The following is a 12,710-nucleotide window of genomic DNA, read 5'->3' as shown; positions in this document are numbered from 1 at the left end:
AGAGTCAGTACACAAGTCTTTACGGTAATTCTGTACTGTAGTTGATTAGAGGAGGCATGGAGGCGATACTAAACTGGCGATCGGAGGATGTTGAGAATTATTACGGGCTACTCGGGTGTGATGAACTCTCAACGGTAAAATTAAATTCAGTTACAGTACATGAGAGTTTCTTAGTCGCTATGTCATTATTATTTCTACTATTTTATAATGTCGTCATAAATGATAAAGGCCTATATTTTTATATTTTTGCTAGCCTGTTGCATGTGTATGACGTCAGTCAACATGTTGGGAATGATGGTTAAATAGCTGCAAAATGTCCATGCTGACGCTAATAAACTAAAACATCATATATCTGATTTATGTCTATCTATCTCATAGACTGAACAGATCGTTAATGAGTTTAAAGTCAAAGCTCTGGCCTGTCACCCTGACAAACATCCAGAGAACCCCAAAGCAGGTAAATCCATAATTGATCCTAACCTTTTGGTTCCCAGAACGTTCTGTTCCCTGGTTATAAAAATAAAACCTAAAAATAACCATTAGAGAACATTCTTTATACGTTTGTTTTAGATTGTCTCAGAACAAAACCTCCCTTCAACGCTCTGGGAATGTTAGTTGATCGTTATAAAAAAAGAACCTATAGAGAACATTCCTAGAATGTTGCTAGAACGTTAGGGATTGGTTTAAAAAAACAAAAACAAACGGGAACCATATGCTAACGTTAGTGGAACGTTCTGTTTTTTTCTGGATCAGTGCAATTTTCTGGGTAGGTTAGTTTATGGTTATAAATGTACAACCTGAAAATAACCATTAGAAAACATTCTTTATAAGTTAGTTTTAGGTTGTCCCACTAAAAACTCCCTCCAACGCTCTGGGAACGTTATATTATGGTTATAAAAAAAGAGAACCTAAAGAGAACGTTCCAAGAACGTTAGGGATTGGTTTCCAAAAAAAAAAAAAAAAAAAATTACCAAATGGGAACCATATGCTAACATTAGGGGAACGTTCTGCATTTGCTAGATCCCTGGAACGTTCTGGGTAGGTAAGTTCATGGTTATAAAACCTAAAAATAACGATTAGAAAACATTCTTTATAAGTTAGTTTTAGGTTGTCCCACAAAAACCTCCCTCCAACGCTCTGGGAACGTTAGATTATGGTTATTAAACAAATAGAACCTAAAGAGAATGTTCCAAGAACATTAGGGATTGGTTTCCAAAAAATAAAAATAAAACAAATAACCAGATGGGAACCATATACTAACATTAGGGGAACGTTCTAGGTAGGTTAGTTAATGGTTATAAAACCTAAAAATAACCATTAGAAAACATTCTTTATAAGTTAGTTTTAGGTTGTCCCACAAAAACCTCCCTCCAACGCTCTGGGAACGTTAGATTATGGTTATTAAACAAATAGAATCTAAAGAGAATGTTCCAAGAACGTTAGTGATTGGTTTCCAAAAAATAAAAATAAAACAAATAACCAAATGGGAACCATATACTAACATTAGGGGAATGTTCTAGGTAGGTTAGTTCATGGTTATAAAACCTAAAAATAACCATTAGAAAACGTTCTTTATAAGTTAGTTTTAGGTTGTCCCACAAAAACCTCCCTCCAACGCTCTGGGAACGTTAGATTATGGTTATTAAACAAATAGAACCTAAAGAGAACATTCCAAGAACGTTAGTGATTGGTTTCCAAAAAAACAAAAAAAATAGTCAAACGGGAACCATATGCTAACATTAGGGGAATGTTCTGTGTTTGCTGGATCCCTGGAACGTTCTGGGTAGGTTAGTTCATGGTTATAAAACCTAAAAATAACCATTAGAAAACATTCTTTATAAGTTAGTTTTAGGTTGTCCTACAAAAACCTCCCTCCAACGCTCTGGGAACGTTAGATTATGGTTATTAAACAAATAGTACCTAAAGAGAATGTTCCAAGAACATTAGGGATTGGTTTCCAAAAAATAAAAATAAAACAAATAACTAAACGGGAACCATATACTAACATTAGGGGAACGTTCTAGGTAGGTTAGTTCATGGTTATAAAACCTAAAAATAACCATTAGAAAACATTCTTTATAAGTTAGTTTTAGGTTGTCCCACAAAAACCTCCCTCCAACGCTCTGGGAATGTTATATTATGGTTATAAAAAAAGAGAATCTACAGAGAACGTTCCAAGAACGTTAGGGATTGGTTTTCAGAAAAAAATAACCAAACAGGAACCATATGCTAACATTAGGGGAATGTTCTGTGTTTGCTGAATCCCTGGAATGTTCTGGGTAGGTTAGTTAATGGTTAAAAAACCTAAAAATAACCATTAGAAAACATTCTTTATAAGTTAGTTTTAGGTTGTGCCACAAAAACCTCCCTTCAACGCTCTGGGAACGTTAGATTATGGTTATAAAAAAAGAGAATCTACAGAGAACGTTCTGAGAACGTTAGGGATTGGTTTTCAGAATAAAATAACCAAACGGGAACCATACGCTAACATTAGGGGAACGTTCTGTGTTTGTTGGATCCCTGGAACGTTCTGGGTAGGTTAGTTAATGGTTATAAAACCTAAAAATAACCATTAGAAAACATTCTTTATAAGTTTGTTTTAGGTTGTCCCACAAAAACCTCCCTCCAACGCTCTGGGAACGTTAGATTATGGTTATTAAACAAATAGAATCTAAAGAGAATGTTCCAAGAACGTTAGTGATTGGTTTACAAAAAATAAAAATAAAACAAATAACCAAATGGGAACCATATACTAACATTAGGGGAACGTTCTAGGTAGGTTAGTTCATGGTTATAAAACCTAAAAATAACCATTAGAAAACGTTCTTTATAAGTTAGTTTTAGGTTGTCCCACTAAAAACTCCCTCCAGCGCTCTGGGAACGTTAGACTATGGTTATAAAAAAAGAGAACCTAAAGAGAACGTTCCAAGAACGTTAGGGATTGGTTTCCAAAAAAAAAAAAATCAATAAAAAAAATTACCAAATGGGAACCATATGCTAACATTAGGGGAACGTTCTGCATTTGCTAGATCCCTGGAACGTTCTGGGTAGGCTGGTTCATGGTTATAAAACCTAAAAATAACCATTAGAAAACATTCTTTATAAGTTTGTTTTAGGTTGTCCCACAAAAACCTCCCTTCAATGCTCTGGGAACGTTAGATTATGGTTATTAAACAAATAGAACCTAAAGAGAATGTTCCGAGAACGTTAGTGATTGGTTTCCAAAAAATAAAAATAAAACAAATAACTAAACGGGAACCATATACTAACATTAGGGGAACGTTCTAGGTAGGTTAGTTCATGGTTATAAAACCTAAAAATAACCATTAGAAAATGTTCTTTATAAGTTAGTTTTAGGTTGTCCCACAAAAACCTCCCTCCAACGCTCTGGGAACGTTAGATTATGGTTATTAAAAAAGAGAATCTACAGAGAACGTTCCAAGAACGTTAGGGATTGGTTTTCAGAAAAAAATAACCAAACGGGAACCATATGCTAACATTAGGGGAACGTTCTGTGTATGCTGGATCCCTGGAACGTTCTGGGTAGGTAAGTTCATGGTTATAAAACCTAAAAATAACCATTAGAAAACATTCTTTATAAGTTAGTTTTAGGTTGTCCCACAAAAACCTCCCTTCAACGCTCTGGGAACGTTAGATTATGGTTATTAAACAAATAGAATCTAAAGAGAATGTTCCAAGAACGTTAGTGATTGGTTTCCAAAAAATAAAAATAAAACAAATAACCAAATGGGAACCATATACTAACATTAGGGGAACGTTCTAGGTAGGTTAGTTCATGGTTATAAAACCTAAAAATAACCATTAGAAAACATTCTTTATAAGTTAGTTTTAGGTTGTCCCACAAAAACCTCCCTCCAACGCTCTGGGAACGTTAGATTATGGTTATTAAACAAATAGAACCTAAAGAGAACATTCCAAGAACGTTAGTGATTGGTTTCCAAAAAAACAAAAAAAAAAAACAAATAGCCAAACGGGAACCATATACTAACGTTAGGGGAATGTTCTGTGTTTGCTGGATCCCTGGAACGTTCTGGGTAGGTTAGTTCATGGTTATAAAACCTAAAAATAACCATTAGAAAACATTCTTTATTAGTTAGTTTTAGGTTGTCCCACAAAAACCTCCCTCCAACGCTCTGGGAACGTTATATTATGGTTATTAAACAAATAGAACCTAAAGAGAATGTTCCAAGAACGTTAGTGATTGGTTTCCAAAAAAAAAAAATAAAAAAAAAATAGCCAAACAGGAACCATATACTAACATTAGGGGAACGTTCTGGGTAGGTTAGTTCATGGTTATAAAACCTAAAAATAACCATTAGAAAACGTTCTGTATAAGTTAGTTTTAGGTTGTCCCACAAAAAACTCCCTCCAACGCTCTGGGAACGTTAGATTATGGTTATAAAAAAAGAGAATCCACAGAGAACGTTCTGAGAACGTTAGGGATTGGTTTTCAGAAAAAAATAACCAAACGGGAACCATATGCTAACATTAGGGGAACGTTCTGTGTTTGCTGGGAATCCTCATGAACATAGGAATTAAGATATATCTTCTTTATTATTGTTTTGTTGTTATTGTGCAATAGTTTGAATGACTTCACACATGTGAAAAAGATGTCTGCCTTTTCTTGGTCATCTTCTTCCTGCAGTTGAGGAGTTCCAGAAGTTACATGAAGCTAAGGAGGTTCTCACAGATGAGAAGAAAAGGAAGAGTTATGATCTATGGCTCAGAAGTCAAATTAAAATCCCGTTCAGTGAGTGGCAGGCGCTCAGTGACTCTGTAAAAACAGTAAGTGACGTGTGCAATAAAACTGAATAAGAAATGTGCAATATAGTTTATTCTTTAGTGCAACAAAAATTGCAGTAATGACTTGTTTCAGTCAATGCACTGGGCTGTGCGCGCCAAGAAAGAGCCGATGCTCGAGGCCCCAAAAGACACATACAAGGTGAACTCACGAAATCAAGCGAGTCCATCAGACAGACAAACAACTGAGGAGGAAAAAACAACCGATGAATGCCTGCCGTCAAGTAAGCAGTTTGATTTTATGTTCCATTTCAGAAAGTGATATTAAAGTTCGCATTTGTGGTGATTTTATTGTGCCAAACTAAAATGTTAATACCAACATTTACAATACGACAAGCAGCTTTAGTTGAAATGGACCGGCCTGTGAAACCTCTTGACCTCTTGTTTAGTTTATTTTTTAATTACTGTCCGATATTTCTTTTCCTCAGGTGATTATTGGCATAACAGGTTCCGCTGGGCCGGTGAAGCTCCCTCAGGACTTCTGCAGAAGTTCAGGAACTATGAAATATAAATTCATCCCCTCTTGTCCTGTTTGATGGATGTGTTCAGTGTATAGAGGCAAATATCAGAACTGACCAATTGATGTAGTGTGTGTCATCATTTGTGCAGGTTGAATTTAATGTGTATGATGCTTTATATGCCTTAAACATCATTCCAGATGACTAACATGAGTATGGGTGTTTTAACATGCAGTTAACATCAAGTTTGCACAGAAAATGATTATTAAGCTGGGTAAAAGAGTTCATTTTAATTAATGCATTATATATTTGAATATTTATTTGAAATATGACCATTATACTATGTCAAACTACTATACACTATTAAATAGTTGTTAATAAGAAATACAATTAATTTTAAACCAGAAGTGTCTTGTAAAAAAACATTATTTTCATTATGAGTCCCTTGTGCAGTCAGTATTTTGAGTGATGTTATGTGCTTAAGTGTTTAAATACAGTATGTGCAGATGAAATAGATGTGTACATTGTCTGTAGGCGTGTGCATTATGCATAAGTTGTCTGCCAAATTTTACATCTGCAAAAATAAAACAAGCTATTGTATAACAGGCCAAAAATATTGACATTATTATTTTTACACAGACGTACAAACGTATAACAATAGATAAGAACCAATCCTAAGGCAGTCAAATCAGATATTGTATTTACTTTATTATTATTGCATTGTTTTATTGTACGTGTTTACTATTAAATCTGTTGGTTTCACACAGTACATTTTCTTGAGTTTTCTCTTAAAGGGACAGTACATCCCAAAATTAAAATTCTCTCATTTCCTCTCCCTCATGCCATCCTAGAAGTGTCAGACTTTCTTTCTGCAAAACACAAATGAAGATTTTTAGAAGAATATCTCAGCTCTGTAGGTCCATACAATGCAAGTGAATGATGGGCAGAACTTTGAAGCTCCAAAAAGCACATAAAGGCAGCATAAAAGTAATCCAGAAGACTCCAGTGGATTAATCCATGTCTTCAGAAGTGATATGATAGGTGTTGGTGAGAAACATCAATATTTAAGCACTTTTTTTACTATAAATTCTCTCTGCCCAGGGGCACATTAAGGTACCTCTGGGCCCCGGGGCTCGCTGTTCTACGTAGGCCCCCTTCTAGTTGTATGGTGGTGGAACTGCTGGGGGTTGAACATGCGCTACACAGACGCCTTTCATGGTTGCGCACCGTCTCCGTATCAACAACTCCGTGTACGGCTGAAAGCGACAGACGCACTCCACCTGCAAACATGGATGGGGGGAAACAGGGTGGCGGATGCCACGAGCTGGGCCCCCTGGGAGGTGTGTGCCTCTGGGCTTCAGCCTGTGCATTAATGTGTCCCTGTCCCTGCCTAGTAGGTAGCGATGTGCTCAAAGAATGCAAATCGCCAAAAACAAAAGAAGGAACAAAGTGAAAATGGAGATTTATAGTAAAAAATCCCTCTGGATTTTCATCATAGATATACATACATAGATGCCTCATTTGGCTATTTCGGATATGTCAACAAGGAGAGCTGTTTGAATGTAAGTGAATGGAGAAGAAGACCGCTGCATAAACTGCTTTTGTGTGGAAACAGTTCATCACGTAATGAACTGACTGACTGGGTGCTGATTTTCAGTGTTTTCCATTATATATTCATTTGTAGACGACTTTATTTGCAGTTTGCTACTGGAAAAAAAAAAAACTTTTTATAAGTCAGGATTTTTCATATCATCTAAAATATTGCCCAATGTTTGTGGAAAATCTGATAATCTGAAAGTTGGCTGGAAAACACAATAGACTTTTGCAGACTGTATCTGTCAATTTACATTCATGTGACGGACGGCTGTTGACATATCCAATATAGCGGACACGCCGACGTATCTGGGACCATATAAACAGCTGCTAATAAGATATCTATGTATAGATATCTATGGTAAAAAAAATACTTAAATATTGATCTGTTTCTCACCCATACTTATCATATCGCTTCTGAAGACATGGATTAAACCACTGGATTACTTTTATGCTGCCTTTATGTGTTTTTTTAGTTTCAAAGTTTCATTGTATGGACTTACAGAGCTGAGATATTCTTCTAAACACTTGTGCATCAGTTTAAAAAAGTTACTAAGAGGTCCTTAGAGGACAAAAATGTCCGCGTCAAAAAACTGCCATAAATGTTATTTTTTTTAACCCTTTAAATGCCAGTTTGTTTATTTAATGCCACTTTTGTTTTTTAAGAGACAAAACCCCCCACAAAAAATGTTTTCCATATACTAAATGCTAAAGGGATTTTTTTTTTTTTTGGATTATCAGTCTGGGATATGTCAATGATTAGCAACAACATTGATTTTGATGCATTATTATTTTTTGTGCAGTGTCAGATAAAAAAAAAAAAAAAAAAAAAAACACACTCAGGATCTTAGAGGACAAAAATGTCCACGTCAAAAAACTGCCATAAAAATATTATATATTAATATTATTTTCAACTTTCACTGACTTTTAACAAACATCAGTCCTGATCATAACTACCAAATATTCATTCATTTTCAGGATTTTAACTCTTTAAATCCCAGTTTGTTTACATAATGCCTCTGTTGTTGTTGTTGTTGTTTTTTTACACACACACACACACATTTCTCAATACACACATACAAAACACACTCTGACATCCATACCAACACACACACACAATTGTATCTGCATCATTTATTCAATTGTCCTTCAGTGCTCTATAATACAGCAAACAGAAAATAGGGAAAAAGCTTGTATTTGCTCCATAGGCTAAACATGAGAAAAATGGCGCCATCTGGTGGAAAATATAAAAAATGTAAATTTTGAAGCCAGGGCTCCGGAATGAAAGAACAATATAACAGAATTCATGATTTTATGCTTTAATGGCACTGGGATCCAATATTGCAGTTTTAATGGGTTTCAATGGGGACATTTTTGTCCTGAAGGTCCTGAGTGTTTTGTGTACACAGTGTATTATAGATGTATTATAGGAACTGAGGTTGAAATATTAAAATTCCCCCCAAAATACACACCTTTGGCAAGATTTATGCTGTTAGCATTAACACAGACAAAATGATCAAAAAAACAAAAATGACCCGAAGGTTGCACAATTTTTGTTCTGCGGAAGAAAGTAAGTCATACACATCTGGGATGGCATGAGGATAGGTAAATGATGAGAGAATTTTCATTTTTGGGTGAACTGTCCCTTTAAAAAATATTTTAATAACATTTTATTTAGCTTCTCCTCTGTGATTGGACGATCCTCTGCGTCATTCCCTCAGTGGACTCTCACTGACTTGTGTGGACACACGGTCACGAGCAACTGAAGAACTGAAAGTTAAAGTCAAGATGGCAAGTAAAATCCTGCTGAGAGCATGCAGAGTGACTCTGATGGGGAGGCAGAATATTTTAATGAAAACACCTCAGCGTGCCATGGCCGGAAAAGGTAAGAGGTATTTAAGTATATCACTTTAAAAAAAAAATATTTAAGCTGATGTTATGGAATTTGCGCACTAATCACTGATATTATGATTTATGCATGTGTAATGAACGAATGTGTCGTCCTTTCCTTTTATTTTTGAATGAGTGACATCAGTGCTCTTGCCAACATGGTGGTAAAGAAAGTACAATACTAAGACACAGATCGGACAAACAAATCACCTGTTATATTTTAATCATCTAAAATTAAACTTGATAGTCAGATTAAAGAAGACATGCAATACTTCAAAAAATAGCGTTGTGCCTGACATATAGATATGACATATAAAAAGTTAGTTCAATCAAGGTCATTTGGGTTTTATGCTGTGCAGGGCCATGGTCCGGCCTTTCTTGGCACCAAACCCGAGTTCGTGTGCCAGTTAAAGTTGATCATGGCGCTCAAATTTTCTCAGAAGTGATCAGATGTTCTTTATTTAATGATGTTTGGCGACACCCAGCGGACATGTGGTGCTATTACAATCAAGTGAATACATTCAGTGCAATGATCCCAGATCAAAACAAATACGGAAAAACGTGAAATATGTGCTGTAAAATGCTTGGGAACACTTTTCATTAATAACACAAAATATATATCATAATTATTACAACTGACATTTATTTTATCAGGTATTCCAACAGATGATGAGCAGGCTGCAGGTTTAGAGCGACGCATCCTGCAGGCCTTGAAAAAGGGCCAGGTAAAACATCATGATATATCTGTTTGACCATAAACTTTGGTGAGTATATGATTATCATTCTGAACTATACAATCTGCTCTACAGGATCCATACAGCATACTCAAGCCAAAGGAGTACACTGGAACTAAAGGCGACCCTCATATTGTTCCAAGCATCAATAACAAACGGCTGGTTGGCTGCCTCTGTAAGAAACACCTCAAACTACTGCACTGGAGATGGGAAATTAGTATAGATGAGACATATGTAGATAATACTGATCTAATTCAAGTCAGTTTTAGAAGTATCTGATCCTTACAACAGGGGATGGGAATCGTAAGAATTTTAATGGCGTTCCATTAACGATTCTTGTAATGCTTTTGAGGAATTTGCTAATAAATGTAAATCTGATTGTATTTACTAAACTCAGCAGCCTGTTGCCAAATGATGAGATAATTTCAGATTTCAACAGAGCAGATGTAACAGATCACGGATAAATACGATTCTTTTTAAAGGCGTGTTTACAAATACTTATTATTATTTTATAATTATTAAATTATTTTTATATCGGACTGCACTGAATGTTTTTGATTCACTAAAAAGAACCGGTTCATAAGAGTCATTTGTTCAGGAATCGGATTATACTGTGGTCGTGCTGTATGTGGCATGTTGTAGATTCAAAAGAACCGGCTCATATGAGTATTTGTTCGTTTAGGAATCGGACTGCACTGGTCACGTGTTATGTTTTTGATTCACTAAAAAGAACCGGTTCATGAGTCATGTGTTCAGGAATCAGACTACATTGGTCATGCTCTATGTTTTTGATTCACTAAAAAGAACCGGTTCATAAGAGTCATTTGTTCGGGAATCGTATAACACTGTGGTCACGCTGTATGTGGCATGTTGTAGATTCGAAAGAACCGGCTCATATGAGTATTTGTTCGTTCAGGAATCAGACTATACTGGTCATGCTGTATGTTATTGATTCACTAAAAAGAACCGGTTCATAAGAGTCATTTGTTCGGGAATCATATAACACTGTGGTCGTGCTGTATGTTGTGTGCTGTAGATTCAAAAGAACCGGCTCATATGAGTATTTGTTCATTTGGGAATCGGACTGCACTGGTCACGTGTTATGTTTTCGATTCACTAAAAAGAACTGGTTCATAAGAGTCATTTGTTCAGGAATTGTATAACACTGTGGTCACGTTGAATGTTGTATGCTGTATATTCAAAAGAACCGGCTCATACGAGTATTCGTTCGTTCGGAAATCGGACTGCACTGGTTGTGTGTTACGTTTTCGATTCACTAAAAAGAACCGGTTCATAAGAGTCATTTGTTCGGGAATCGTATTACACTGTGGTCGGGCTGTATGTGGCGTGTTGTAGATAAAAAAGAACCGGCTCATATGAGTATTTGTTCGTTCGGGAATCGAACTGCACTGGTCACGTGTTATGTTTTCGATTCAATAAAAAGAACCAGTTCATAAGAGTCATTTGTTAAGGAATTGGGCCGCACTGTGGTAACGCTGTATGTTGTGCGCTGTAGATTCGAAAGAACCGGCTCATATGAGTATTTGTTCGTTTGGGAATCAGACTGCACTGGTCATGTGTTATGTTTTCGATTCACTAAAAAGAACTGGTTCATAAGAGTCATTTGTTCGGGAATCGTATAACACTGTGGTCACGCTGTATGTTGTGTGCTGTATATTCAAAAGAACCGGCTCATATGAGTATTCGTTTGTTCAGGAATCAGACTACACTGGTCGCATGTTGTGTTTACGATTCACTAAAAAGAACCGGTTCATAAGAGTCATTTGTTCAGGAATCGTATAACACTGTGATCACGCTGTATGTTGTGTGCTGTATATTCAAAAGAACCGGATCATATGAGTATTCGTTCGTTCAGGAATCAGACTACACTGGTCGCACGTTGTGTTTACGATTCACTAAAAAGAACCGGTTCATAAGAGTCATTTGTTCAGGAATCGTATAACACTGTGGTCACGCTGTATATTGTGTTCTGTATATTCAAAAGAACTGGCTCAAGTGAGTATTTGTTCGTTCAGGAATCGGACTGCACTGGTCATGCTGTATGTTTTTGATTCACTAATAACAACTGGCTCAGAAGAGCCATTTGTTCAGGAATCGTATTACACTGTGGTCGTGCTGTATGTTGTGTGCTGTAGATTCAAAAGAACTGGCTCATATGAGTATTTGTTCGTTTGGGAATCAGACTGCACTGGTCACATGTTATGTTTTCAATTCACTAAAAAGAACCGGTTCATAAGAGTCATTTGTTCAGGAATCGGGCTGCACTGTGGTCACGCTGTATGTGGCGTGTTGTAGATTCAAAAGAACCGGATCATATGAGTATTCTTTCGTTTGGGAATCGGACTGCACTGGTCACGTGTTATGTTTTCGATTCACTAAAAAGAACCGGTTCATAAGAGTCATTTGTTCGGGAATCGTATAACACTGTGGTAACGCTGTATGTTGTGTGCTGTATATTCAAAAGAACCGGCTCATATGAGTATTCGTTTGTTCAGGAATCAGACTACACTGGTCGCACGTTGTGTTTACGATTCACTAAAAAGTACTGGTTCATAAGAGTCATTTGTTCGGGAATCATATAGCACTGTGGTCACGCTGTATGTTGTTTGCTTTATATTCAAAAGAACCGGCTCAAATGAGTATTCGTTCGTTCGGAAAACAGACTGCATTGTTCACGTGTTATGATTTCGATTCACTAAAAAGAACCGGTTCATAAGAATCATTTGTTCAGGAATCGGGTTGCACTGTGGAATGAATATTTGTTTGAGAGTATTATGATAACCTATACCTATAATGCATTTAAATGAAAAACAGATGAGAGAATATTGACTATTTTACCATTTATGTTCAAAGAAGACTTACGAAGGCAAAAGCACATCTATTTTTTCTTGTCTTGTGCAGGTGAGGAGGACAACACCGCTATTGTTTGGTTCTGGCTGCATGAGGGAAACCCGCAGCGCTGCCCGTCCTGCGGATCGCATTATAAACTGGTTCATCACGAGCTGCCACACTAAACTGAACTTCACCTGCAGAACCATTCACACATAAACCACTGCAGAAACCTTCTGAGCCTCAGTGCCAATACCAAATATGTACAGAATTCATGAATAAAACTATTTTAAACTTTTTAAGTGTTTAGATATTTTCTTACCCTGCAAATTGAACCTTCACAATTCAACGCAAATATAAATGA

The 12,710-nt window shown here is 36.4% G+C and overlaps 2 protein-coding genes and 1 long non-coding RNA gene across 3 annotated transcripts; 2 read left to right on the top strand and 1 right to left on the bottom strand.

The window, feature by feature from the left end:
- Positions 1-23: 23 nt before the first annotated feature.
- dnajc12 (DnaJ (Hsp40) homolog, subfamily C, member 12) lies at positions 24-6,045 on the top strand. The gene is made up of 5 exons (XM_051648002.1): positions 24-134; positions 379-457; positions 4,667-4,806; positions 4,898-5,045; positions 5,250-6,045. Exons 1-5 carry the CDS (start codon positions 57-59, stop codon positions 5,330-5,332), a joined length of 528 nt encoding a protein of 175 aa, XP_051503962.1. The 5' UTR covers positions 24-56; the 3' UTR covers positions 5,333-6,045.
- Positions 1,333-4,653, bottom strand: LOC127412010 (uncharacterized). Its single transcript, XR_007892379.1, has 3 exons — positions 4,324-4,653; positions 3,569-4,080; positions 1,333-3,072 (listed from the first exon to the last, which is right to left on the bottom strand). It is a non-coding gene; the product is annotated as an uncharacterized LOC127412010 (long non-coding RNA).
- Positions 6,046-8,583: 2,538 nt separating the features above from the next.
- Positions 8,584-12,644, top strand: LOC127412001 (cytochrome c oxidase subunit 5B, mitochondrial-like). The gene is made up of 4 exons (XM_051648008.1): positions 8,584-8,757; positions 9,417-9,487; positions 9,572-9,671; positions 12,419-12,644. The coding sequence occupies exons 1-4, from the start codon at positions 8,661-8,663 to the stop codon at positions 12,529-12,531; spliced, it is 381 nt and encodes a 126-aa protein (XP_051503968.1). The 5' UTR covers positions 8,584-8,660; the 3' UTR covers positions 12,532-12,644.
- The last annotated feature ends 66 nt before the right edge of the window (positions 12,645-12,710 follow it).

This window comes from Myxocyprinus asiaticus, chromosome 21 (assembly GCF_019703515.2).
Source record: "Myxocyprinus asiaticus isolate MX2 ecotype Aquarium Trade chromosome 21, UBuf_Myxa_2, whole genome shotgun sequence".
Classification (NCBI taxonomy): domain Eukaryota; kingdom Metazoa; phylum Chordata; class Actinopteri; order Cypriniformes; family Catostomidae; genus Myxocyprinus; species Myxocyprinus asiaticus.
The sequence above is the reverse complement of the archived record's forward strand: the minus strand, read 5'-3'. Positions and strand labels throughout refer to the sequence as shown.

Excerpts from the sequence above, each read along its gene's own strand:
- dnajc12 (XM_051648002.1), top strand. The coding sequence starts at position 57 with ATGGAGGCGATACTAAACTGGCGATCGGAGGATGTTGAGAATTATTAC. Across the intron at positions 458-4,666 it reads TCCAGAGAACCCCAAAGCAG|TTGAGGAGTTCCAGAAGTTA; the intron begins GTAAATCCATAA and ends TTCTTCCTGCAG. Across the intron at positions 4,807-4,897 it reads TCAGTGACTCTGTAAAAACA|TCAATGCACTGGGCTGTGCG; the intron begins GTAAGTGACGTG and ends GACTTGTTTCAG.
- LOC127412001 (XM_051648008.1), top strand. The coding sequence starts at position 8,661 with ATGGCAAGTAAAATCCTGCTGAGAGCATGCAGAGTGACTCTGATGGGG. Across the intron at positions 9,488-9,571 it reads AGGCCTTGAAAAAGGGCCAG|GATCCATACAGCATACTCAA; the intron begins GTAAAACATCAT and ends TCTGCTCTACAG. Across the intron at positions 9,672-12,418 it reads ACGGCTGGTTGGCTGCCTCT|GTGAGGAGGACAACACCGCT; the intron begins GTAAGAAACACC and ends TGTCTTGTGCAG.